General features: G+C 43.9%; 1 protein-coding gene across 1 annotated transcript; it reads left to right on the top strand.

Annotated features, from left to right (window-relative positions):
* The first annotated feature begins 10,908 nt into the window (after positions 1-10,908).
* LOC101837227 (S-phase kinase-associated protein 1-like) lies at positions 10,909-11,385 on the top strand. Its single transcript, XM_040734261.1, has one exon. The coding sequence runs from the start codon at positions 10,909-10,911 to the stop codon at positions 11,383-11,385; it is 477 nt and encodes a 158-aa protein (XP_040590195.1).
* The last annotated feature ends 13,070 nt before the right edge of the window (positions 11,386-24,455 follow it).

The raw sequence follows: 24,455 nt of genomic DNA, 5'->3' as shown, positions 1-24,455 counted from the left end.
GATCTCTGTAAGTTCAAGGCTGGCCTGGTCTACAAAACTACACAAAGAAACCCTGTCTCAAAAAACAAAACAAAACAAATGTCATTTGAGGTGCTACCGATCTGGAATCCCAGAGTTCAGGAGGCTGAAGGAAAAGAATCAAGAGTTTTGTACCCATAGCCCTAGGCAGCTCTTGTCCTTGTTTGGAAAGGCTTCATTTTTGCAGTGAGCATCAATCAGTGAAGGAATCCATAATGAGTAAAAGTGATAAGAATACGACACTAAATGCCTGGCTTTAAACAGACCATCTATATTAGCACTTCCACCATAATGGCTCGGGGAACATCTTTAAAAAGAGGTGGAATGAATCTAAAAGCTAGAGGAAGGAAAAGTGCTAGGAAATGCTAACCTGTGCATCCCATAGACGTTGAGCTCATGAACTCTGCAGCACTGGTTTCCTGCACAAGGCCTGAACAAGACCAGCCAGCTGAAATCCTAGGCTAGGTTTCAGGCATTACTCAGGAGCTGTTGGTAGTTAATAGTTGCTAGAGAAGGGGAGAATCTTTTTGAGAATGTAGTCACTTGTAGGTTTCCCATGCTCCAAAGGACAGCCCCTCATCCAGCACTGACTGGATTTAGTGGGATATCAAACAGATATGAAGTTGGGAAGGGGCAGTTTGGGTGGACATAAGGAGAACTGGAGTGGGGAAAGGAATAGACACAATCATATTTCATAATGTATGGAATCCTCGAGTAACATATTTTTAAAAAACTAAGTTAGGCTGGGCGGTGGTGGTGCACGCCTTTAATCCCAGTACTCGGGAGGCAGAGGCAGGTGGATCTCTGTGAGTTCGAGGCCAGCCTGGTGTACAGCATGAGTTCCAGGACAGCCTCCAAAACCCCATCTGGGGGGGGGGGACGACTAAGTTAGGCACCAACACTCGTGTTTTCTTCATTCATTTTCACTACCAATGTCCCCCCAAAAAAGGCCTTTCTTTAAGGTCATTTTTCTCAAAGGAAAGTATGTACTGCTTCTTCGAGTGTCTCTGGGGGCTACTTGATGAATCTCAAATATAAAGTTGCTTGGTTGTGTAATGCCAGCAATCAGTGATTTAGTCAGAGTCAAATTATCTGATCCATATGCAAACCTCCCAGTAAATGATATCCAACTTCACAGCTCACCAAACTGACCAAATATCACCATCAGGAACAGAGAACTCACGATAGCAAACAGCATATGCAAAATATTGAGGTGACAGATGATTCGGCATTTCCTAGTGACCAAAGACATCAATGTGGAGAACATCCCAAGATGATGTTCCCTAAACAATACAGAAAACACCCCAAGATGATGTCCCCTCAACAATGCACACAATACCCCAAGATGACGGCCCCTCAACAATGTACAAGATGGTCCCAAGGCCACAAGGGAAAGAATGCAGAGATCCGATTTTGTTGTCTTGGCAAAGGGGTGAGAAAATGTACCCAGACAGGAGGTGATAGGTACTGGTCCTAGGTGAAATGTCAAGGGCAGATAAATAGATTCTAGGAACTTCAAATGGTAAACCCACATTCAGAGAAGTAGTTCTCCAAGTGTGGCCTCTGAACAGTGGTGCCAGTGTCAGTGGCGAACTTGTTAAGAATTAGTCTGTGATGCAAACAGACCTGCTGATTTATAGGCTTGGATTTTCACAGCTCTCTGGGGGCACTCTGACTCATCCTCAGAGGGACATGTCCCCAGGACTGGGCTTGTAGATCTGGGGTAGAGGACTCAACTGGTACCTGAAAAAGCCTGAATTCCATTCTCAGTGTAAAAAGCATGAGATGCTCTAGAGCAGGTGACAGTGGAGAAGAGAGACCAGAAAGGGAGCAGGGGAGGCTGCCGCTCAGGGCCTCGCTCTAGCTAAGACTCCCCTGGAGCCAGAGAAAGCCCTGTCAATCACTGGGCATGATATACAAAAATCTATCCTGTAACAAGACTTGAAGTTCCTTTTTTCTCTGGAAGGATGTATTTGATAACATGGAAACTTAATCATTCTATGTGGTAAGATTCCTCAGCAAAAAAAAAATTACTCAGCAATACTTGTCACTCCCCATTTAACAGGAATTAATAATGCATACTTCTTATAATATGCAAATAAGTCAGTGAAAGAAACCCAGTAGAAAGCTGGATAAAGAGTAGACGTGTACCAGCACTTCACAAAAAGAAATGTGAGTGATGTGACTGGAAAGCTAGTCACACCAGTCATCAAGGAAATGTATTTGAAAGTGGGAATGGCTGAGTGGGGCGGCAAACACTTTTGATTCTAGTACTCGGAGGCTAAGGCAGATGGATTTCTGTGAGTTTGAGGCCAGTGTACTTTACATAGTGAGTTCCAGGCCAGCCATGGTTATATATTGAAACCCTGTCTTAGAGAGAGAGAGGGGAGGGAGGAGGGGGGAAGGGAGAGGGGAGACAAGGAGAGATGAGGAGAGATAGGGGAAAAGAGAGGAGAGGAGAGGAGAGAATGGAGCTTGGAAATGTCCCTGTAAGGCTGGCTGATTGAGCGGGGCACAATAGTAAAACACAGACTGGCTTCCACAGAGACTCTAAAGTCGCAGAGCTAGTGAGAGAACCACAGGACAGAGGGAGACACAGAAGCAAGCAGCCCTTGGCTCAGCTGTGTAGCTAGACACAGGTGACAAGATTCTCCATCCAAAAGGCAAGCAAGGATGCCCAAGGACAAAAACACTGGCCCACAGATCCCTGGAGCTTATATCTAGGTGCAGAGCTTACTGAGGCAGACTCCCTTGGTGGGACAGATCAGCAGGAGTTCGTTACTCTCCATGCCTCAGAGGTACATAATATTGTTTAAAACTGGGCTATCCTAGAAGAGGTGTGGGTGGGAGAGGCCTGAGAGCAAGGAGCAAGCCATCACAAGGGTTAGGAGAAAAGCTGGCTCTGGATTACCTTCCAGGTTAAGCTTTATTGGGTGAGACATCTTGGAAACGGGGACAGGGAGTGCTTGGGACTTGAGGAGAGAGAGCTAGAAGAAATGCATCAAACCATAGACAGTGTGATGGTTCCTTCAAAGGAGGGGGCCTTCTCCTCAAAGCCCAGAAGAGTTGCAAAACAGCTACCATCTATAACATGCCATGGAGTCAGAAGGGAAGGGCCTTCAAATCTCACAAACAGAGAGGGTTTCTACTCAGCTTTGCAGAGGGTTAGCAGGACACCCTGCACCACACGACCTAGCCTGGCCTAGGCTACAAGTCAAGCGGGAGAGGCAGGCACTAGGTGGGACTATAAACTTACCTTGCAGCCACACTGGGCAGGGGCTGGACTTATTTCTCCTTCATGCTCTGTCACATGGAACAGACTGCAGTCGGGCAAGGCCAGACTGCTCCCAGGCCACTGTATCTGACTTCTCAAAGGGACCCATCTTAAAATGTTCTGCCATCTAACCTTTGGCAGTCCCAGGATGAGACTCGGCCACCTCAAACACTCACTTGAATGGGCCAGGCCAGATGTTAACAAACCAGGCTCAGTTTGGGCAATGTAGTGTCCAGTACGGGCTCAGCACCGAGGGCACTGGAAAGATGAGTTTGCAAGTGTGATTAACCCCAACTTTGGCATCTACCTGAGGATGTCCATTTTAGAAGACCCAGAAACAAACTGTTCCAAAACTCATTTTTCTTTGCCCCTTATGTTTCCCCTCTTTTCTTGTCATTATGCTTTTACAAGTACTTTGACACTTTAGAGATGGGGGGGAGGGAGGCTTTTGTGTTTTTATTTTGTCATCTTATATTTATTTAATTTTATTTGTTGTCCAATCAAATTCACATCTCTCTCTCCCCCTCTCTCTCTCTCTCTCTGTGTGTGTGTGTGTGTGTGTGTGTGTGTGTCTCCACAAGCCCTGCCTCCTCTTTCATTCATCCTAGATGCCCACATGTAGAACTAGACCTCTTCACCTATACAAATATGGAGTCAAAATGGACAAAGGCCTTCATGGAAGACCCGAAACATAGAAACAGCCAGAGGGCACTTGAGGTCTGGCTTAGGGTAGGCGAGGGGTTCCTGAAGAGAAGCTCGGCAAACAACTGACAAACTAGACTGTGTGAGATTTAAAAGCTGCACGGCAGGGTCGAGAGTTGCCAGCATGAAGCAGGAGCCCATAAAATGGGAGAGCTGTAGCTAAACACTGGAGGGGATTGACACCTAGGATCTATGGAGAATCCTTAGAACTAAGCGCCATCACCACAAAAATAGCCAAACAAATCATCCAATCAATAAATGGACAAATGAGTGGGACTGTCTCAAAAGGAGAAATACAAATGGCCAATAAACATTTGAAAGATGTCCAATATCCTGAGCCACGAGGGGAATGCAAATTGAAATCATATTAAAATACCATCCCAGGCCATCAAAGTAGCCATCATCAAGAAAACAAATGACCAGGAATGCTGGCAGGGACATGGAGAAACAGTCCTTATACACTGCTGATGAGAATGTAAACCGTTACAGCCACTATAAAATTCCACATGGAGTTTCTTCAAAAGCTAACAATAAACTTACCAAATCACCCACCTATCCCAGTCCTTGGTACCTGAAGAATCCAACATCCCACGTGAACCTGTTTATGGCAGCGCTGTACAGGTGAGTGAGGGAGAGTCTCAGGAGAGTGGCGCTTGGGCCGGGGTTTGTGCTGTGGTTGAGATTACACATTGATAGTCTTTGATAACAGCAGTTGACTGTCTTGTATTTGTTGACTGTGTGTGGTGCTGGGAATTGAATCGAAAGTATCGCAAATTCTAGGGAATGGCTATACCACTGTACTGCTGAGCTCCTTCTCCAGCCCTGACTGTCTCTTACAGCGTAAAATGGTGAAACATGGGCCAGCGACAGGCTCAGAAGGGGGAAGGGCAGTACAGCCTGATGATCCGAGTTCAATCTCGGATCCCATAGTGGACAGAGAACCAACTCTACAGAGCTGCCCTCTGACCTCCACATACATGTGCCCACAGTCACATGAACCTGCCATATACATACCTACATACACACATACGTATGTACATAATAAAAATTAAGTAAAATGTATTATGTCTTAAAAAGTGGCCAGACTTGTTATAGCGACACACAGTCCATAATTTCAGCATCTGTGGGATGGGAACATTTGAGGCCAACCTGGACTACATATGAGAGAGAGAGAGAGACAGAGAGAGAGAGACAGAGAGAGAGAGAGAGACAGAGAGAGAGAGACAGAGAGAGACAGAGAGAGAAAGAGAGAGAGAGAGAGAGAGAGAGAGAGAGAGAGAGAGAGAGAGAGAGAGAGAGAGAGAGAGAGAGAGGATGAACAAGGCCAAGTACAGAGATGTTCATTTTTGTGCCCAGGAAAGAAAAATAGAATTTCTATGAAACACAGGTCACAATAGTTTTTGAAAGAGGCAAAATAAACTTGAAGGCAGTTTAACTTCTCTGCAGACCCCATCTTATTCAGAACATACTGTACCAAGTAATTCTCAATTTTCTCTTCTTTTCAAATATTACAAGCCTCTGAAGTCATTATGCATGTCACCCAAGGACTTATAATGTTGAGAAATAATAGAGCATATTAAGGAAGCAATCTACCAAAGCCATTTTGAATATTGAAGTTCTATGTGAAATTCAACCTAAGTACCTCAGTACCAAGCGTTTTCTCTAGGGAAAGGGGGGCAGGGTTTAGTCTGTGTTAAATCGCATACATTCTAAAGAGAGAAGATTGTGCCTGGCTTAGCATCAGGTAGAGCAACCTTGACCATCCACAGAAGGAAGGGCCTATGGGAAAACCAGTGCCTCAGTTGCCCCTCAGTGACTGGTGCCTTCTGGTGATGTTTTGTTTATGATAGAACAAATAAAGTTTGCCTGAAGATCAGAGTGCAGAGCTAGCCACAGCCATAGAGGCCAGGCAGTGATGGCACACACCTTTAATCCCAGCAGCCACACTAGTTATCCATAGAGGTCAGACAGAGGTGTTACACACCTTTAATCCCAGCACTGGGGAGACAGGGGCAGATGAATCTCTGTGAGTCCAAGGCTACCCTGGGCTACATGAGAATGAATCACTCTAAAGGAGAAACAGAGTTCGAACTCTTGATCCCAACATCTGGATCCCACGCCTTTAATCCCAGCACTGGGGAGGTGGAGACAGGAGTGATATGGCTGGGTGGAAGAGACAGGAGCTCAGTGCAGTCGGGAGCAGTCTGAGGACAGGATCGTCCCTCTGTCTGAGCGTTAGTAGAGGTGAGACCTCTCTAGTGACTGGCGCTTTGCTTCTCTGATCTTCAGCTTCAACCCCAATATCTGTCTCTGGGTTTATATTATTCATTCATCAGTGTCTGGGACACATTGCTATGGTTTCCTTCTCTAATGTCCCTACAGGTCCAGTGTTGAATACTTTCAGTCCCCAAAATGGTGCCTTTAGCAGGTGAGGGGGCCTTTATGAAGTGGGGCCTGGTGAGCTATCTTTGGATTTTTTTCTCAAGCATATCCTTGACTGGAATAACGGAGCCCAGACCCTTTCTCTGTCTCTCCTTTACTAGCAATGAAGTAAAGAATTCTGTGCCCTGTTCCACAGTACTGTGCTCAAGGGAATCATAGGATCGAAGACAGATCAGGCACCAGAGCGACCTCGAGTGATTTAAAGGGATGACATCAATTGGCAAGCTAAGCAATAGTGGAGAGACCACCTCGAATGCCCATTCCTGATAATGAACTTGATGTCTATAACCATCCAGGAGCCTTCATCCTGTGACTGATGGAAGCAGAGGCAAACACACAACTAATCACTGAACTGAACCCAAGGAACCCAGTGACAGAGAGAGAGGAGTGATGAGCAAATTGGCAAAGAATGGGCTGGCAAAACCAGCAGAGACAGCTGATCTGAACAGGGGAGAGCTCTTGGACCCCAGACCGACAGTGGGGAAGCCAGCATGGGACTGATCTGGACCCCCCCAAATGTGAGTGTCAGTGAGAAGGCCTGGGCAACCTATGGGGCCCTGAGCTGTGGATCAGTGTCTATCCCTGGTATACAAACTGTCTTCATGTGCCTATAGCACAAAGAGAGATGCTCTCTCAGCCTGGACTCTTAGGGGAGTGCCTTGACCCTACCAAGAGTAAAATGACAGACTCTAGATATCCCCTATGTGGAAGGATTTGGCAATAGGGTGGGAGGGAGGGGGGAAGGGGAGTGCGGGAAGAGAGGAGGGAGAGGGAACTGGGATTGACATGTAAAACAAGCTATTTAAAATTAAAATAAAAAATGATAAAAAAAAAGACTCACTAACCATGGGACTGAGACCTTGAAAAGTAATCAGAGCAATCCTTTCATGGTGGATTATCTCAGGGATCTGCTCCCGAGGCAGAAAACTAGCAGACGTATACACATACAGTGGTGTTCATGGGGACATCCAAACGCAGGGCAACTTCAACCACACCCAGCCAAGGTGGACAGATGATGCTGGAATGAGAAAAAGCCTTACAGTGTGTGTACCCCCAAGAGGAACTGAAGCAGTGGCCTTGGCCTGCCGCCCACCTGCAAGACCCGGTGTGTCCGTGGTCTTGGTCAGCCACTAATTTGCCAGTCCCTGTATGGCCCTAGCCCAGCAGCCACCTGCCAGCGCCTGTGTGGCAAACAGAAAATTAGAGAAAAGACAGCATCGGACTCTTTGAGAATGTTATTCTTAAAAAAAAAGAAACGTTTGTTCAAATTAAAAACAATCTTATTTTACATACTAATCCCAGCTCCCTCTCCCTCCCATCCTCCCACCCCCCCAACTCTCCCATCCACTCCCCAGGGAGGGTGAGGCTCCAGACACACATGTGGTACATACACTTACATACATGCAAGTAAAACATCCATACACATAAAATAAGAAGAATAATCTTCTTTTTAAAAGGTAAGTATCCCTTGCATGGGGTCATATACATGTAACAATTCTTGGTTGATAAACACGTAGAGTGATTTAGAACTTTGCCATCAAAGTCAAGTCACAGTGCACAAGTGTGGGTGTGTCTGCACAACTGTGGGTGTATTTGTACAACTACAAAAGTGTGAGTATATTTGTACAAATGTGTACGTATGGATGTATCTGAACAACTGCGTGTATGAATAACTGTGTGAGTGTGGGTGTATCTACACAAGTACATAGTGTGGATGTATTTGCACAAGTGACAAGTGTGAGCGTATCTGTCAGAGTGATGTCTTGTTCAAAGAAATGTACACAGGTATCCATTTACATGTTCAAATGTCTCAGATTATTTATTTTTCTTTAGTGTCACACAAGGGATCACTGCCATAAAAAACATTTCTAGCAAACAAAGGCTTCTCGTTTGTCTCCTACTCCTGTCACTTCGTGAGACCTCTCCTGTACTTTCTCCTCCAAACTTGCCCAGCTGGGAACCATGCCATCCCAAGACACTCTACTTAGCAGCTCCCTCATTTTGTGACTTCACCTTACAAACGTTCAGAGCCAGCCCCAAATGACCTACCCTCTTTGGAGTGCTGGAAAAGAAGAAAAGACAACAAGTGGCAGAAACATCCTTTTGTGTATGAGCAAGTGCACGCATGTGTGGAAGCCAGAGGTCAACTCCCGGTGTCTTTATCTAGGAACCAGCCACCTGTCTTTTTTGAGGCAGTGTCTCTCACTATGACCTGGAACTTTCCAATTAGACTAGGCCCATTGAGCCCCCAGATCTCCATATCTCTGCCTACCCTGGGATTACAAGCATGTAACATGAGTTTTGGTTGTTGAATTTGGGTCTTCATATTTACATGGCAAATACATCACGGACTGAGCTAGCTCCCCCAACCCAGAAAATATTTTTTGACAGAGACACCTTAAACTCACTGTCTTGCTCTATTTTCGTTTTCTTTTATCACAACAAATATCTAAAGCTAGGTACTTCTAGAAAGGATGTTTGTTTGGAGTTTGGGAGGCTCATGTTCTAGTAAAAATCCCACAGCAGCTTCTCTAAGGTTTGGCCCTGTGAGTCAACCTGACTCTCCCCTTGACACATATGACCCAAACCTCTAGATCTAGAGTGGATCCCACATTGAGTGTCCAGGTCTATCTGGCTATCCCTGCCTGCACTGCAACCAAAAGTTAGATTTCCATCAGGACCTGTCCTGCCTGCTTCCAACACACAGATTCCTCCCATGCTAAATCCAAGCTTTCCATCCAGACAGATATACCACCATACTCCAGGCTTGGACCGTGTTGCCCATCCTATACATCAGTACAGTCTGCTCTGTCTACCTGACTTCATTTCCAGCTTCTAGACCAAACCTGCTCTCACATCCTCTATTCTGCTCTGTCTGTATCAGCAGAACTAACAAAAGAATTGCACCTGACAAAATGTCATTGAAAACTACAAACAATATGAAAGATCAAGCCAGTACCTCCTCTCTAAAATCTGTAAGTCCTGTACAAATGTTTGTCAATGGGAACTACCTAGATGAACCCAAGGAGATGGGCATAGAATTTAGAAGAACAATCATAAATTTCATCAAAGAATTCAAGAAGTTTAGAGAAGACTAAAACACCAATGAACAAACATTTGAGTGATGCCCAAGAAAGCAAAAGCATAGGCTGATGGAGAATGTGAATAAATCCAGGACTTGAGAATGGAATTTAAGAAAGAAATAGAAACTTTGAAAAGGATGCAAGTTGAAATGAGGATGGAATTGAAACACTCAATAAAAGCTCAATTAGAAAACTCAAGGCAGTCTTACAAGTAGAATGAATCAAGCAAAATAATATATCAGTGCTCAAAGATAAAGCAGAGGATCTAAATCAAAGAAGGAAGGAATATTTTTCAAAATTCAAGCACATGAAAATAACACATAGGAAATGTGGGGTAGCATGAAAAGACCAAAACTTAGAATTATAACTATAGATGAGAGAGAAGAAATCCAACCCGTGGCATAAAACAGACTAAAGGGAACAGACCTAAGTATGAAACAAGAAACACAGCCAACATCATCTTAAATGGGGAAAAGCTGAAAGCAACCCCACTGGAGTAAGTCAGGAGCGCCACATGGCATTCACTACCTCACTCTTTTTCAGCATTGTGCTCAAAACCCTGGAGCACACGATAAGAGAAGGAAATTAAAGGGACACAAATAAGAAAAAAATCAAAATGTCCCTGTTTGCAGATGGCACAATATTATACAAGTTAAGATCCCCAAAATTCTACCTGAAAACTTCTAGAAATGATGGGGGGGAACCTCAGCAGTGTGGCAAGATACAGAATCAATCTGCACAAATCAATAGCTTTTCTGTTCACCGATGCGAACCCACAGACAAGGAGATCACAGACACACTCCCTTTCACAACAGTCTCAAAGAAAAGAAGAGACCTAGGAATAAACCTAACCAAGGAAGTAAAGGGCCACTACAGTGAAAACTTTGAACCTCTGAGGAAAAAGATAATGAAAGACCCTAGGAAATGGAAAGAAATCCCATGCTCATGAATTGGCAGGATTAATAGTTAAAATGACCATTTTACCAAAAATTACATACAGACCCAATGTAAGCCCAATGAAAATCCCCGTCTTATTCTTCATAGAGACAAACAAACAAAAAGCTCCTAAAATTCTTATGAAAATATTCAAGTCCCCTGATAGGCAAAACAATCCTGAACAAAAGAACAACTCTGGAGGTATTACAATTCCAGATCTTAAGATGTATTACAGAATCATAGTAATAAAAACACAAAAACCGATATAGAGACCAATGGAATGAAATCAAAGATCCAAACATGAGTGCATGTAATTATAGACATTTGATATTCAACAAAAACGGCAAAAAATACACTGGAGGAAAAGAGCATCTTAAAAACAAGCAGGAGTGGCCTTGTCCTCGGTATTTCTCGTCTTGTCTGAGCACTGCCCATCAGCCTCGACCTAGCACCATGCCTTCGATAAGGTTGCAGGGTTCTGATGGAGAGATATTTGAAGTTGATGTAGAACTTGCCAAACAATCTGTGACCATCAAGGCCATGCTGGAAGATTTGGTAATGGATGATGAGGGAGATGACGATCCTATTCCCTTAACAAATGTTAATGTAGCAATTCTAAAAAAGGTCACTCAGTGGTGCACCCATCACAAGGATGACCCTCCTCCTCCTGAGGATGATGAGAACAAAGAAAAGCAGACAGACGATATTACTGTTTGGGACCAAGAATTCCTGAAAGTTGGCCAAAGAACACTTTTTGAACTTATTCTGGCTGCAAACTACTTAGACATCGAAGGTTTGCTTAATGTCACATGCAAGACTGTGGCCAGTATGATTAAGGAGAAAACTGAGGAGATCCATAAAACCTTCACCGTCGAAAGCGACTTTACTGAAGAGGAAGAGGCCCAGATGCGCAAAGAGAAACTGGTGTGAGGGGAAGTGAAACACTGTGCGTGCTCTGTGACACTAGAGGGTTGTTCTAAATGCTCCTGCACTGCTTGTTTAAACTGTTAATGTAGACAGCAGTAGACAAGCGCAGCCTTGTCCTCATTGCGTGTGCGGTTCCAGGACAGATCTGACCTACGGCTCAGTTTCTTCTATCAGCAGAAGTTTTTGTCTTGTTTTGTCTTTTTCTCATTGCTCTGAATAAAACTGAACTTTGGGTTCTCTGTGGGCAGTGGCATTTTGGGCTTTCCCTCTTTATGTATAGCAATTTCTGCCTAGCCCATTGTCTAGTTAACTTCAGTGAGCCTTTCTAAGTTGGCATTGTAAATAAAACAACTTATGAGAAGTATGCTGAAATAGAACTAACAAAACATAATCTTTGTTCATGGAGTTGGAAACTGGAACACAGCAACTTGAAGTTAATGCTGTGAATGGGGTTATCAGGATTAGGATATCTTTCAGCCTCTCTGCTGCTGGTAAGCTTGTACACAGCTGGGATCTCTTAACTGAATGTGAGGACTTGTTTTATCTTTTTTTCCTTTAATTTTTAGTCTCATTTTAATAGGTTGCTAGAGATGTAGTTACTCTACCCAGTTTGGTTTTGGAGGGGGGCCGTAACTAGATATTTTCTTTGCTTTTCAATTTAAAAAGATACTTACTTCATATGGTATTTTAAATTTTTATCATCATTGTTCCAACATGGGGAAAGACACTACTTGCACATAAAAAATAATTTAATCTTTAACATTAAAGTGTACCGTAAAACTGAAAATAAACAAACAAACAAAAAAACGGTGCTGGGAAATCAGGATGCTCACATGCAGAAGAAAAAAATGAGGCCTATATCTATTACCTTGTACAAAAGCTAACTCCAAATGGTTCAAAGACCTTAATGTGAAGCCTGGAACTACTAAAAGACAAGATAGGTGCTACCCTACATGACATAAGTGTATAAAAGGACTTCCTGAATAGGACATCATTTGCCCAAGAGTTAAGGCCAATGAGCGACAAGTGAGACTTCATAAAACTAAAAGACTCTGCCCAACTAAAGTAACAACTGAATTACGAGGAAGCCCACAGAATGAGAAAGAATCCTTCCTGTGTGTGTGTGTGTGTGTCCAAAGTATACATCTGACAAAGAATTAATATCCAGAATACATAAGGAACTCAAAAAACAAAGCAGAGAGTCAAAAACCAAAGAACAAAACCACAACAGAAAAGCAAATATCCTATTAAAAATAATGGCCTTAGAGCTGAGCAGAGAATTCTCAAAAGAAGAACAAAATGGCTAAGAAATAGCTCCAAAACTATTCATTATCCCTAGAAATTAGGGAAATACAAATCAAGACAACTTTGAGATTTCATCTTACTCCAGTAAGAATGGCTAAGGTCAACAAAGGAACTGACACCAAACACTAGAGGGAATTCATGGAACCAGCAAGTGACAAACAGTATGCCATAAAAACAAATGATTCTTCACAGCTAAAAAACAATCAACTAGGTGAATAGGAAGACCATATAAATAAATAAATATATGTGTGTGTGTGTATTATGCATCTGAGAGATGATTAATAGCCATAATATATAAGGAACTCAAAAACATAGATTCTGCTCCTAACTGTAACCCTAATTCTAATTCGTTGGTGGTGGTATTGCAAACATGTGCAACCACTCTGAAATTTAGTGTGGAGAATTTTCAAAAAGCTAAAAATAAATATACAATATGATCTAGTTCTATTCCTTCTTGGCATATGTTCCAAAGGACTCCACAGACACTCGCTCAGTCATGTTCATTGCTGCTCTACTTATAATAGCTAGGAAATGGAAACAACCAAATGTCCTACAATTGATGAATGTAGAATGAAAATGTAGCATATAAACACTATGTAAAGAAAAATGAAGTCATGAACTTTGAAGGTAAATGGATAGAACTAGAAAAGATCATATTGACTGGGAGAACCCAGACCCATAAAGAAAAATACTGCATGTTCTCTCTCATCTGAGGCCCCTAGTTCCACATCCTCAGATGAAGCATACATCCTAGAGTAACTGAAGAAAATGAAAGTGAAAAGAGATCATGTCTGGGATTAGGGAGCAATAGAGAAGAAATAGCAGAATACAAGTGATCTGCAGTGGGAAAAACAGGAGGCGGCTCAAGTTGGGGAGATAAATACAGAAGGAAAGTCAAATAACAGTAAGGATTCTGTAATATCATAAGGGGTCATTATATTAACTACTTAAATGCCTATAATTCATGTAAGGCTGTGTATAAACATACATATATAGTTTAAATAAAATTTTATCATCTGCCATGACAATGGTCCCTCTAAAAGCTAAAGACCATATAACAAAAACCCTAACACTAAGCATGAGAAGTCCTCTTTTGAGTTGTTCGTCAGGGTTCTCCAAGAGACTCCTACAATATTGCAGGCTATTGCTATTTTCATTGCACTTGCTTGACTCCATAAGTCCCAATTGCTGAAGACACTATGCACGTCAGGCCCAGAGACCACCAAGCTGGAGCTTATTTAAAAGCCTCCTCCCTGAGGACTAGCTTTCATGGAACCAGAAAGCACCATACGCGAGTCCAAAGGAGGGAGTCAACCTACAGTCCTTCCCAGCTATGAGCCATACAATGACCAACATTGCACAATGATCTAAGGATGCAGTAGTGCTATGCATACCTTGGCAATAACCAACACCTTCCTAATTTGCTTAAGATCTGCTTAAGAGGGAAATCATGTCTGGTACTGTAAACCTAGCCAACTTCCCATGGCAAGCGAAGTCATGTATTTTGGAGAAGAACCTACAACCACCACCTCACAAACTACACTCTAAATACTTGTCCTTATAGACATAGATAAATGTAGTCCTCATTCCACATCAAGGAAACTTCGCTCTGCAACAGAGACCGTTACCAATGAAAATGCAGAGCTCAGTCCCAGTGGATATATACATACAATGCAACTCCTGTATCTAAAGCTCAGAGATCATGTGGAAGGGAGGACAGAAAAATTCTAGCAGCTGGAGGAAGAGGGAGTTTGCTGTGAGATTGTGTCTCCTAGGAATTTTGGAAGCTACATCTATAAAGTCTCTCTGATATGCTTGCCTAAGCATGAACTGAACAAGGACAAAAGGAAGACAAGTTAAAGTGGATGGGAGAAAGATCATGAGGCTTTGTCCCCACACAAAAACTACAAACAACTGATGAATGCTAAGAGCAGGAGAACTTGTCTTCCCCCTTTTAAAGAAAGAGGCCATGAATTTGAAAGAGAGCAAGTATATTGGAGTTTACAAAAAGGAACAAGTAGGGGGAAATGATGTTATTATATTATAATCTCAAAAAAATTAAAAATGTGGCTTTGGTTTTTTTGTTTGATTTTTTTTTTTTTTTGGTTTTTCGAGACAGGGTTTCTCTGTGGCTTTGGAGGCTGTCCTGGAACTAGCTCTTGTAGACCAGGCTGGTCTCGAACTCACAAAGATCTGCCTGCCTCTGCCTCCCGAGTGTTGGGATTAAAGACGTGCACCGCCACCACCTGGTTTAAAAATGTTTTGAAACCAGGAAATAAATATAAATAACAATAAATAAAGGACAAATAATTGAAAAATAATTCCGTGTCACAAGGTGTCATAGTGGGAGAGGCAGACAGGGCAAACAGGGTGATACAAGGCCAGGAGATGGGGTGAGACCACTCGTGATCTTTTTATAACCATAGAAAGACCAGCCTCTTCTTCTAAGGGCATACTCCCAATGACCTATTACCTTCTGGTAGACTCCTCTTTTTTTTTTTTTAAGATTTTATTTATTTATTTCTAAGTATACAGTGTTCTGCCTGAACACCAGAAGAGGGCACCAGATCTTGCTACAGATGGTTGTGAGCTACCATGTGGTTGCTAAGAATTGAACTCAGTACCTCTGGAAGAGCAGCCAGTGCTCTTAACCTCTGAGCCATCTGTACAGCCCCTAGAGTCCTCATTTAAACGTGTTACCACATTCCATCATTGAGGACCAAACCTTCAATGTATGAATCCTTGGGGAACATAAAAAACTGCATCCAAGTCATAGCATTCATTGTGTTTTCAATTAATATAATCTTGCCATATAAGTTCCCTTTCCCTTGTGCCGGGGTCCCGTCTGTGTCAGTCCTACACTACAGGGATCATCTATCCTGGACTGATGGCTCTGGGGCTGTTTTCAGAATCAGTCGAACAACCTTGGGTTTGACCCTGAGTGGGGGAGTGTGGATCAGGGAAGTCCTAGCTACCCGACGGCGTTAAGAACTACACAGAGACATCTCATCATTTCAGCAGGGCTCTCAGTCCATACTGCAGACACCGGTTTATTCAAGCATCCTCTTAAATAGCTTTCTAGAAGCAGGGGTACTGACAGAAGACATCTATGGTCATGTATCTAGCGCTGATTAGGAAATACTTCCTTTAACCCTAGAGATGGTCCTAGAAAGCACATACACAAACCCTCATGCCTCCCTTAACGCATGTCTCACTAGTCTTCAGGTACAGCTCTCTGGCCCCCCAGGCACGTGCCACTAGCCCCCCATGATAGGTGTGGGGCCTAGATCTATTGTTATGCAAACTAGAAACCATTCTGCACTGTGGCCTGGGCCATCCTCAGTAACCAGCTGACATCTAAAAGACAATAGGAGATTCGAGCTCCTGGAATTGAGCTGAGGCCTATATTGAAATATCATATTCGGGCCCCGACACCCTTGATGTAGATGCCCCTCTGCATAAATCCGTTACTGTCTAGTTTTTACTCCTGTGGTAGAAGCCAAAACCCTCCACCAACTGTGCCCCTAACCCATTAATCTTCTCTTCTAGAGTATTACTTACTATTCTGTGATAAACTGTGTCATAAGCTGTGATAAACACCACGACCAAAGGCAGTTTAAGGAAGAGTTTATTTTGGCTCGTGGACCCATGCATAAGCAAGCTTCCATCATGAGGGGAAGACATCACAGCACGCAGCAAGTATGGAAACAGAAACAGGAAGCTGACAGCATATATGTCAACCACAGGCACAAACCAGAGAGAGAACTACAAGTTAGGTACTCCCCCCCCCCCAGTGACATACATCCTCCTCAAGGCTATGCCTCCTAAACAGCCCCAAATAACGCTAACCAGAGATGCAATTTTCAAATGCCCGAGCCAATGAGGAACATTTTTCACCCAAACTATCACACTTCACTTCCTGGCCACCATAGGCTTACATCCATGTCATAATACAAAATCCATTCAGTCCAGTTTCAAAAGTCCCTATAATCTTTCATAGTCTCACTACTGTTTAAAACTTGGGCCTCTGGTAGTGGATCAGTATTTATCCCTAGCATATGAATGGACTTTGGGAGCCCACTCCACATAGAGGAATATTCTCTCAGCATAGACACATGGGGGAAGGCCTAGACCCTGCTCCAAATGATATGACAGACTTTGAAGATTTCCCATGGAAGGCCTCACCCTCCCTGGGGAGCAGAAAGGGGATGGGATAGGGGGTCGGTGGAGGGCAGGGGGGAAGGGAGGGAGAGGGAACTGTGATTGGCATGTAAAACAAGCTTGTTTCTAATTTAAATAAAAAATCATATTTTAAAAAAGTCCAAAGCCTGAAGTGTCTTTAGAGACTCAAGGCAATCTCTAATTGTCACTCCCTATTAAATCAAGAATAAATTATATACAATGGCACAGAATATATATGGCACCATTCCCCAAGTGAGGAAGGGAAGTGTAATGAGAAAATACTGTACCAAAGAGGGAGTAGAGCAGCACTCAGGAGGCAGAGGCAGGCAGACCTCTGAGTTCAAGGCCAGCCTAGTCTACAGGGCAGCCAGGGCTTCAGAGAATCCTTGACTCAAAAACAAACAAAAAGCAAAACAAAACTACACAGCAGCAGCAACAACAAAATGAGTGCTGCAGAGCAAACACTAAATCCTACAACTTCATATCCCATGCTAAAGGACTCAGACAGCTCTGCCCTCTGGCTATGCTGCCCGCAACATACATCTCTCTCTTGGACTCATTCCACTCTCCATGTGCAGCTCTCCTTGGCAGATATCCAACAGCTCTGGTATCCCCAACATCTTGAGGTCTTCACTGCAACACATGCTTTGCTTTCAGTTTCGTGTAATGGCCTCTCATAGGCTCCTGCTCTCTCTTGGCCTTCTCACAGGGACTCCTCTGCCATCCACCACCTGGATTCAATGGCTCTATGAAATCACAGAAGAAGAAGAATCTATGACCTCTGCACTCTTTCATGCTTCATGCCTCTAAGGCTAACACCACACATAAGGCACTGCCAAGATTGAATGCCAGCTTAGGATGAAACCCCTTGAATTGCATTAATTGAAACACTTTTATTCAATTACTTTCTGGGAACAGAAAGCACGTTAGTGTCTCTTCCACAAACTGGAAGCTTAGCTGGGTCGGGTCTTGCCCTGAGGGGACATCCTACCCTTTGTCCAGTGTTGAGCATGTCCCTTCTTAATTGTGCCAATCTCATAAAAAACTGCAGCCTCTCTATCAGCATATGGCTTGTCTGTAATAGTAAGCCTCCTGCAGTTTTGTTTGTCTCCAAACTCCAAAGTTCTTAATGCTTTCTCCCCACGTACCCTTCTTCATTGTAGACCTGCATAAATGTCATTTATTAATAAACACCATGTCACAGACTCAACTTCATGAAGTCTTGAAATTTCCTTCATCAAACGAATGAGTCCATTGCTTTTACATTTAGACTCAGACAAGTTCTTAGGACATGGACAGAAAGTAGCAGGTTCTTTGCCAAAATTGTCCAAATAGACTGTAACCTAGTTGCTAATATTGTCTAAAGCCTCTTGAGCTGGGCTTCCATGATCATCATTGCTCACAGCATAACTATCTTCCAGGCTCCTACTAGAACAGTCCACTAAGTTCTGCTTACAGCATACAACTTCTTTTCTGTCCCAACATTCCAAAATTTTCCACATAATCCCCCCCAAAAAACAACATAGTTGGGTGTTTCACAGCAAAAGTCCACACTCTGTACCAACTTCTGTATTCATTACTTTTCTGTTTCTGTGGTAAAATATCGTGACCAATGCAGCTTAAAGAAGAGAGGGTTTGCTTTGGTTTACTGTTTCAGTGGGACAAGAGGCGGCCATCGTAGGGAGGCATTTCAACAGGAATAAGAGGCTGATGGATCAGCACAAGCACGGAGCAAGGGAAGTGGAGTGGGAGTACGGTAAGTCTGTAAATTCTCAGGGCCCACCCCCAGAAAAGGTGCACCTCCCAACCAGTGCTACCAGCCCGGGACCAAGCATTCGAACACCCGAGTCTATGGGCATTGTTTCTCACCTAAACCACCACACCCACTCCTAACCCTCTGCCTTTCCAGGCTCTGCAGTTTTTGAATACACTGCCAGCATCCTAGTATGCCAGGCATTCGGGTCTCTGTCCACATCCTAGTTGTTTTCTTATGTTCATTATGTGGTGTGTCAGTCAGCTTTGTGTCACTGTGATAAAATACTTGAGAGAAATCAACTGAAAAGAAAGAATGATGGTTTGTTTGTCTTTTGGTTCCAGTCCAGGGTCTCTTGTCACTATTGTTTTGGAGTCTGTGGAGAGCCAGGCCACCATAGCAAGAGCTAGCCTGGAGCACAAGTACTCATCTCCTGGAGGCTGTGGAGCAGAAATAAAAAGATGACAGTGTCAGGTGGAGCAAAATAGCTCCTCCAAGCTCATTCTCCAGTGACCTAAACTTTCTACTAAGTCTCATCTGGTAAAGTTTTGTTCACCTCCAAAAAGTCCTGTAAGCTATGAACCCGTAATTGAAGACTCCACTGATGAGGTTAGAACCCCCATGTGGGCCACATGTCTTTAAAGCCCCAACATTGCTGCTCTGGGGGGGCCAAGCTGTCAATACATGTACTGGAATTTGAAATCTAAACCATGTGCTAAGGTCAACTCAGGCCATGTCCCAGAGTTTCTTAGAATTCCCTTCCCCCCCTAAATACCCTGTTATCCACTAATCTTTGTTGAATAAAGAGATAACTCATTCTACCCTCATCCTTCTTTAGCACAGAAATCTCGTCATTCAGGAAATGTCTTTGGGCAACTACCAAGGAGGGCGTTCTTGGCTTGTCCTTTTCCTTTAAGTCAGTTGATTGTTTCTGCCAGTGTATTTACCCCCCATGGCAATTCTTGATCAGGCACTGGATCTTCTGCATTCCCAAGGTCTTCCTTCTCCTTGAGAGATGGGTGCCATAGCTTTCCCTTTGCTTTTTTTGAGCATATCTTTGACTTCCTATATTTGTGTTACTTATTCTGCAAGTATTTAATGGTCATAAAATAAGACTTCATCTTCCCATGTTTAATTACACATGTGAAACTGCGGCAAGAATGCATTGTACGATTTCCAGCTGTACTGGAATCCCATGCAGTCATCTCTATGAAGCTGATCATCAGGGGGACGTCTTACGCTGGAGTATGGGACTCAGAGGGAAGAACGCATGTCTGGCTCCGAGCTCATGTTTTCTTGCCTCAGAGTTGCAGCTTGAAGCTATTCTTTCTAAGAGGCACAAACCCTGCTCAATAGCACATTTGTTGATGGTCTAGATACCTAAGGAATGGGTGCTTGGAGAGCTGACTCTCACTGTGGTTCCCACATCAGTTGGGGTGACCTGGACCCCAGGGGTTCCTCTGCAGCAGGATTACATGAGCATCAGTGTTGGACAATGCACCTCCAACAATAGGAAAGCCCGGCAGCCTTGCACACTTCAGAACAGACAAGTCACTTTTGATGTGTAGCTCTCATTCTGGAACAAAGCTTTTCAAACTGAGAAGCCCCTTGTCCATCACAAAAGCTCTTTGCCTGAGGGCAGACTTCTTTTTGCTAAGATGTAGCAAAAGGCAGCTTGTAGTGTGTGAAGACCAGGCTTTTGATACTATATAAACTGCTGTGATGGGCCCAATTGGACTGGCGGGTGTTGGGAGACCGTCTCTATACCTGGGTTCCACATTCCTCTCTCAATACCCCTACTCTAGGAGACACAGGTGTTCACACAATGTCTCTTTGAAAGGTTTTATAGAAGTTTTTTAATTTGCTTTGCAAAATGTTAACCTAGTGGCTTATTGATTGTATGTGTGTGTCGGGGGGGGAGAGACAGAGACAGAGAGAGACACACACACAGAGAGAGAGAGAGAGAGAGAGAGAGAGAGAGAGAGAGAGAGAGAGAGAGAGAGAGAGAGAGAGAGAGAGGGAGGGAGAGAGAGAGAAAAACAGACAAATATATTCCCTGACAAAGTTTGCTCTGACAAGTGATCACCAGAGGCTGACGAGGTGTCCATGGAGATGAGCTTGTCCTTCCCGACAGGGGAAAAAGTGTGAGACCGGGACTTGTTACATTCCAGAGGAAACATCCCTGAACTGAAATCTAGGAGCTTCCGTTGAACACCTGGGTGACAGCCTATGAGCCTTCCACCCTAAACACCATCTTCCATGGCTTCCTGACAATCTTGGAGATTCTCTTGAAGCTACTGAATTTTATTTTATTTTCTCCCGAGACAGAGTTTCTCTGTGTAACAGCCCTGGCTGTCCTGGAATTCTCTTTGTAGCCCAGGCTGGCCTCCAACTCACAGAGCTCCACCTACCTCTGCCTCCAGAATTGCCAGGATTGTGCCACCATGCCTGACTCCTGAATTTTCTTTTCTTTTTTCTTTTCTCTCTCTGTCTCTCTTTTTTTCTTTCCTGAGACAGAGTTTTTCTGTGCAGTGTTGTAGACCAGGCTGACCTCAAACTCACAGAAATCTGCCTGCCTCTGCCTCTTGAGTGCTGGGATTAAAGGTGTGTGCCACCACCACCCAGCTCTGAATTTTATTTCTATTGCTGGTTTTTACTTTGCTTCTGGGTAAATTGGACAAGGAACTTGAGTAGAGTGAAAGATCCGTTCCTGAAGCATTGAAAACATGTTGGCTTCCATGAGCAGCGCAATGGTGTCTCCCTGAGAGGCCTCTTTGTGCACTCAGCAACTCAGCAAGGATGTCCTGGTAGCCAAGTCTGAGTGGGTTTGAGTGTGGATCCCAGTGTGAGATTCTGAGGTGGTGGGGCCCGTGCTCTAGGCAGCTGCTGAAGTTAGCAGGATGCAAGGGTCCCCTGTGATCAAATTTGCTTCGCACAGACAAAACTAGGGAGGATAGACTGTGATTCCCTCTCTGTTCCAGCTAGAGCCAAGCCACACAAAAGGCAGGTTTTGTAGAGTCCCATAGGCACTGAATAGAGGAGGTAAGACAGGATGCAGCTGACGACCCCACCACTAGGCAACAGGGCTCCCCTGCCTGAGATAACACTGTTAACTACAAATACAGAACTCTCGGGAATGCCAGCTCCTGGAAGGTACCTGAAAACATCCATGGATGTTTTTCTTTCTTTGTTTGGCAATTCTTTTTTATGTTTCCACACACCAAGTTTCATCGTCTTCACATGTATGTGTTACTATGCTTTGTTCTCATTTTCTCCCTCCACCATCCTCTGCTGGGCCTCCTGCCCACAGCTGGCTCCCTCCCTGTTAGTCTCCTCTCTGTTTTCCTACTGCATGCATCCCTTCCTATTCCCCACCGCCCTTAAGATCTCTTCCTTTCCAGGCTGGTGGGGAGAGGGGTCTCAGTCAGTAAAGTGTTTGCCTTGCCAGCAGAAGGACCTGCAGAGCCCACATAAAAATGCTGGGTGTGGTAGCACATGCTTACAGTTCCAACGCTGGGGAAACAGAGTCAGGCAGATCCCTGGACCTCTAGTGAATATGGTGAGCTCCAGGCTAACAAGAAAGCCTGATTTAAAGGGGATAGATGGATGGTGTTCCTCTAGTTTCCATGGTTTCCTGGCCTTAAGGGTTGCTGGTGCTATGCTGATGTTTATACCTTTGTAGGCAAGTTGACATTCTTCCTTGCAGCTTTTGATGCTGTTTCCTTGCTTTGCATTTTTGAAGTCTTCATTATAGAACATCATAGGGGTTTTCTCCCCTAGCCACGTCTATCTGAGGCACCAGATGCTTCTTTGTGTCTGAATGCCTATTTCTGTAGATTTGAGAATGTTTCTGCAATGCCTTCACTGAAGTGTGGGTGTGTATTCTCTGTGCTTTGGTGTCTGTCTCAGCCCCCTCTCTTTTGGAACTCTCACAGTCTCTTGACAACGTCCAGGGCTTCTTAGACGCCACAGTCATACGCAGTTCCCCTTTACTCCTTATTGAAGTCTGGACACAGCATCCCTTCAGCCTTCTCTCTATCCTCATGTATCTTCCTTTGTGTTTTTCTGTGGTTTTTTCCACTGTGTTTTTCTGAGATTCTGTGAGCCTGCCATTTGCAACATTTCTGTCTCTTTTTCAAATCTGAATTTCCTAGCCAACTATTTCTTCCACATCGCTGATAATTTTGTCCATATTATTGCTGGTTTTCTTATTCACCCTGCTGACTTCTCCCTCTGTGTTGCTGACTTTTGTCTCTAGGGCCTGAATTGGATCGATATGTTTGTTTGTAACTTCTTTTAGGTCATCCATCATTTTTTGCCACAAAACTCCCACGTCTTCATCAGTTATATTGCTTATTTCTATGTCTTTGAGTTCAGTCGTTGAGAGGCCATGGTGATCTTTTGGAGTCATGTGACCCTGTTTTTCCATGTTCTTTCTAGGTTGCATCTGTCAGGACATCTCATGAGGATTTGGAGTCAGGCAACAATCTTCCTTTTGAGAAGCTTATCCTTGAAGGCACAGTCCCTAGAACCACTCAGCAAGGATGAAACAACCCACTGTGGCAGAACGACATCTCACTATCAAGATATAGTAACATAGTTAAAGCTATTATAGTCCACTAATCCATCACTAACCATCATAGGACTGAAAATGTTCAAACTATTGTAGAACGTGCTATGAGGGTACACATAATTTAGGGTAAATGTGGGAACAGAAAATAAGTGAGACAAGAAAAGAGATAAATGTGATGGTTTGAATAGGTATGACCCCCCCCCCATGGACTCATGCCTTTGAATGCTCGGCCTAAAGGGAGTGGCACTATTAGGAGATGAGGCCTTGTTAGAGGAAGTATGTCACTGTGGGGGCGGGCTCTGAGGCCTCATACATGCTCAAATCACACCCAGTGTGGTAGACAGTTCACTTCCTGCTGCCTGCAGATCAAGATGTAGAACTCTCAGCTTCTCCTCCAGCACCATGTCTGCCTGCACACTGCCATGCCTCTTGCCATGATGGTAATGGACTGAACCTCTGAAACTGAAAGCCAGCCCCGATTAGATGTTTTCCTCTGTAAGAGTTGCTGTGGTCATGGAAAGTAAGGTTCAATAGATGAAAGAAAATTAAAGAAGAGGAGTGGAGAAGAAAATTACAGAGAAGAAACAACAAAAGATTAAAATTTTTAAAGGAAGAAAAGGAAAACAAAAAAATGTTTCCCAGTATTGAAAAAGTTCAAACAATTAGAAAAATGTAAGCAGGGGATGGGGAACCTAAGCATATTTTAAAACTCTAGTGAGTTAAAGTCAAAATGCTGCTGAGTGTGGAGGGTGGGAAACAAAGGGTCCTCCAGAGGCTGGTGTGGCCAAGGCTGGGTGTCCAGGTGGCACTACGGGAGGCAGTAGAAATGTTAAGAACTAGGCCTAGTGAGCAGTTGTTAGGTCACAGGCATGTGACCCTGACATCACCCTCATGCTTCCCAGCCGTCAGGAAACATTTTGCTTCATTACATGCTCCCTCTTGATGACCGGTGCCACACAGTGACTCACTTGTGAGCTGGAACACTCAAAGCTGTGACCTAAAACACACTTTTCTGTCTAAGAAGACTTCTCAGGCATGTGACAGGATGGTGACTAACACCTGCCATCATCCCTGAAGAACTTCATAGCTCCACTCTGTCCTCACACCCCAATCCAATCCTCTGGAAATGCCTAGCCTGTTCTCCATCTCTGAGAACACTGCTCGTGAACTCACACAGAGACTTTTCAGGCAGGCTGTTCTCCTTAAACTGAAGGTCCCTGAGATTGATTCCAGCTGTTGCATAGGCTGGTGGCTCATTCC

Source organism: Mesocricetus auratus, unplaced genomic scaffold (assembly GCF_017639785.1).
Source record: "Mesocricetus auratus isolate SY011 unplaced genomic scaffold, BCM_Maur_2.0 Super-Scaffold_4256, whole genome shotgun sequence".
Classification (NCBI taxonomy): Eukaryota; Metazoa; Chordata; class Mammalia; order Rodentia; family Cricetidae; genus Mesocricetus; species Mesocricetus auratus.
This window is presented reverse-complemented; position numbering and strand designations above follow the sequence as displayed.

Bases quoted from the DNA above. Each gene is read 5' to 3' on its own strand.
- LOC101837227 (XM_040734261.1), top strand. From the start codon at position 10,909: ATGCCTTCGATAAGGTTGCAGGGTTCTGATGGAGAGATATTTGAAGTT.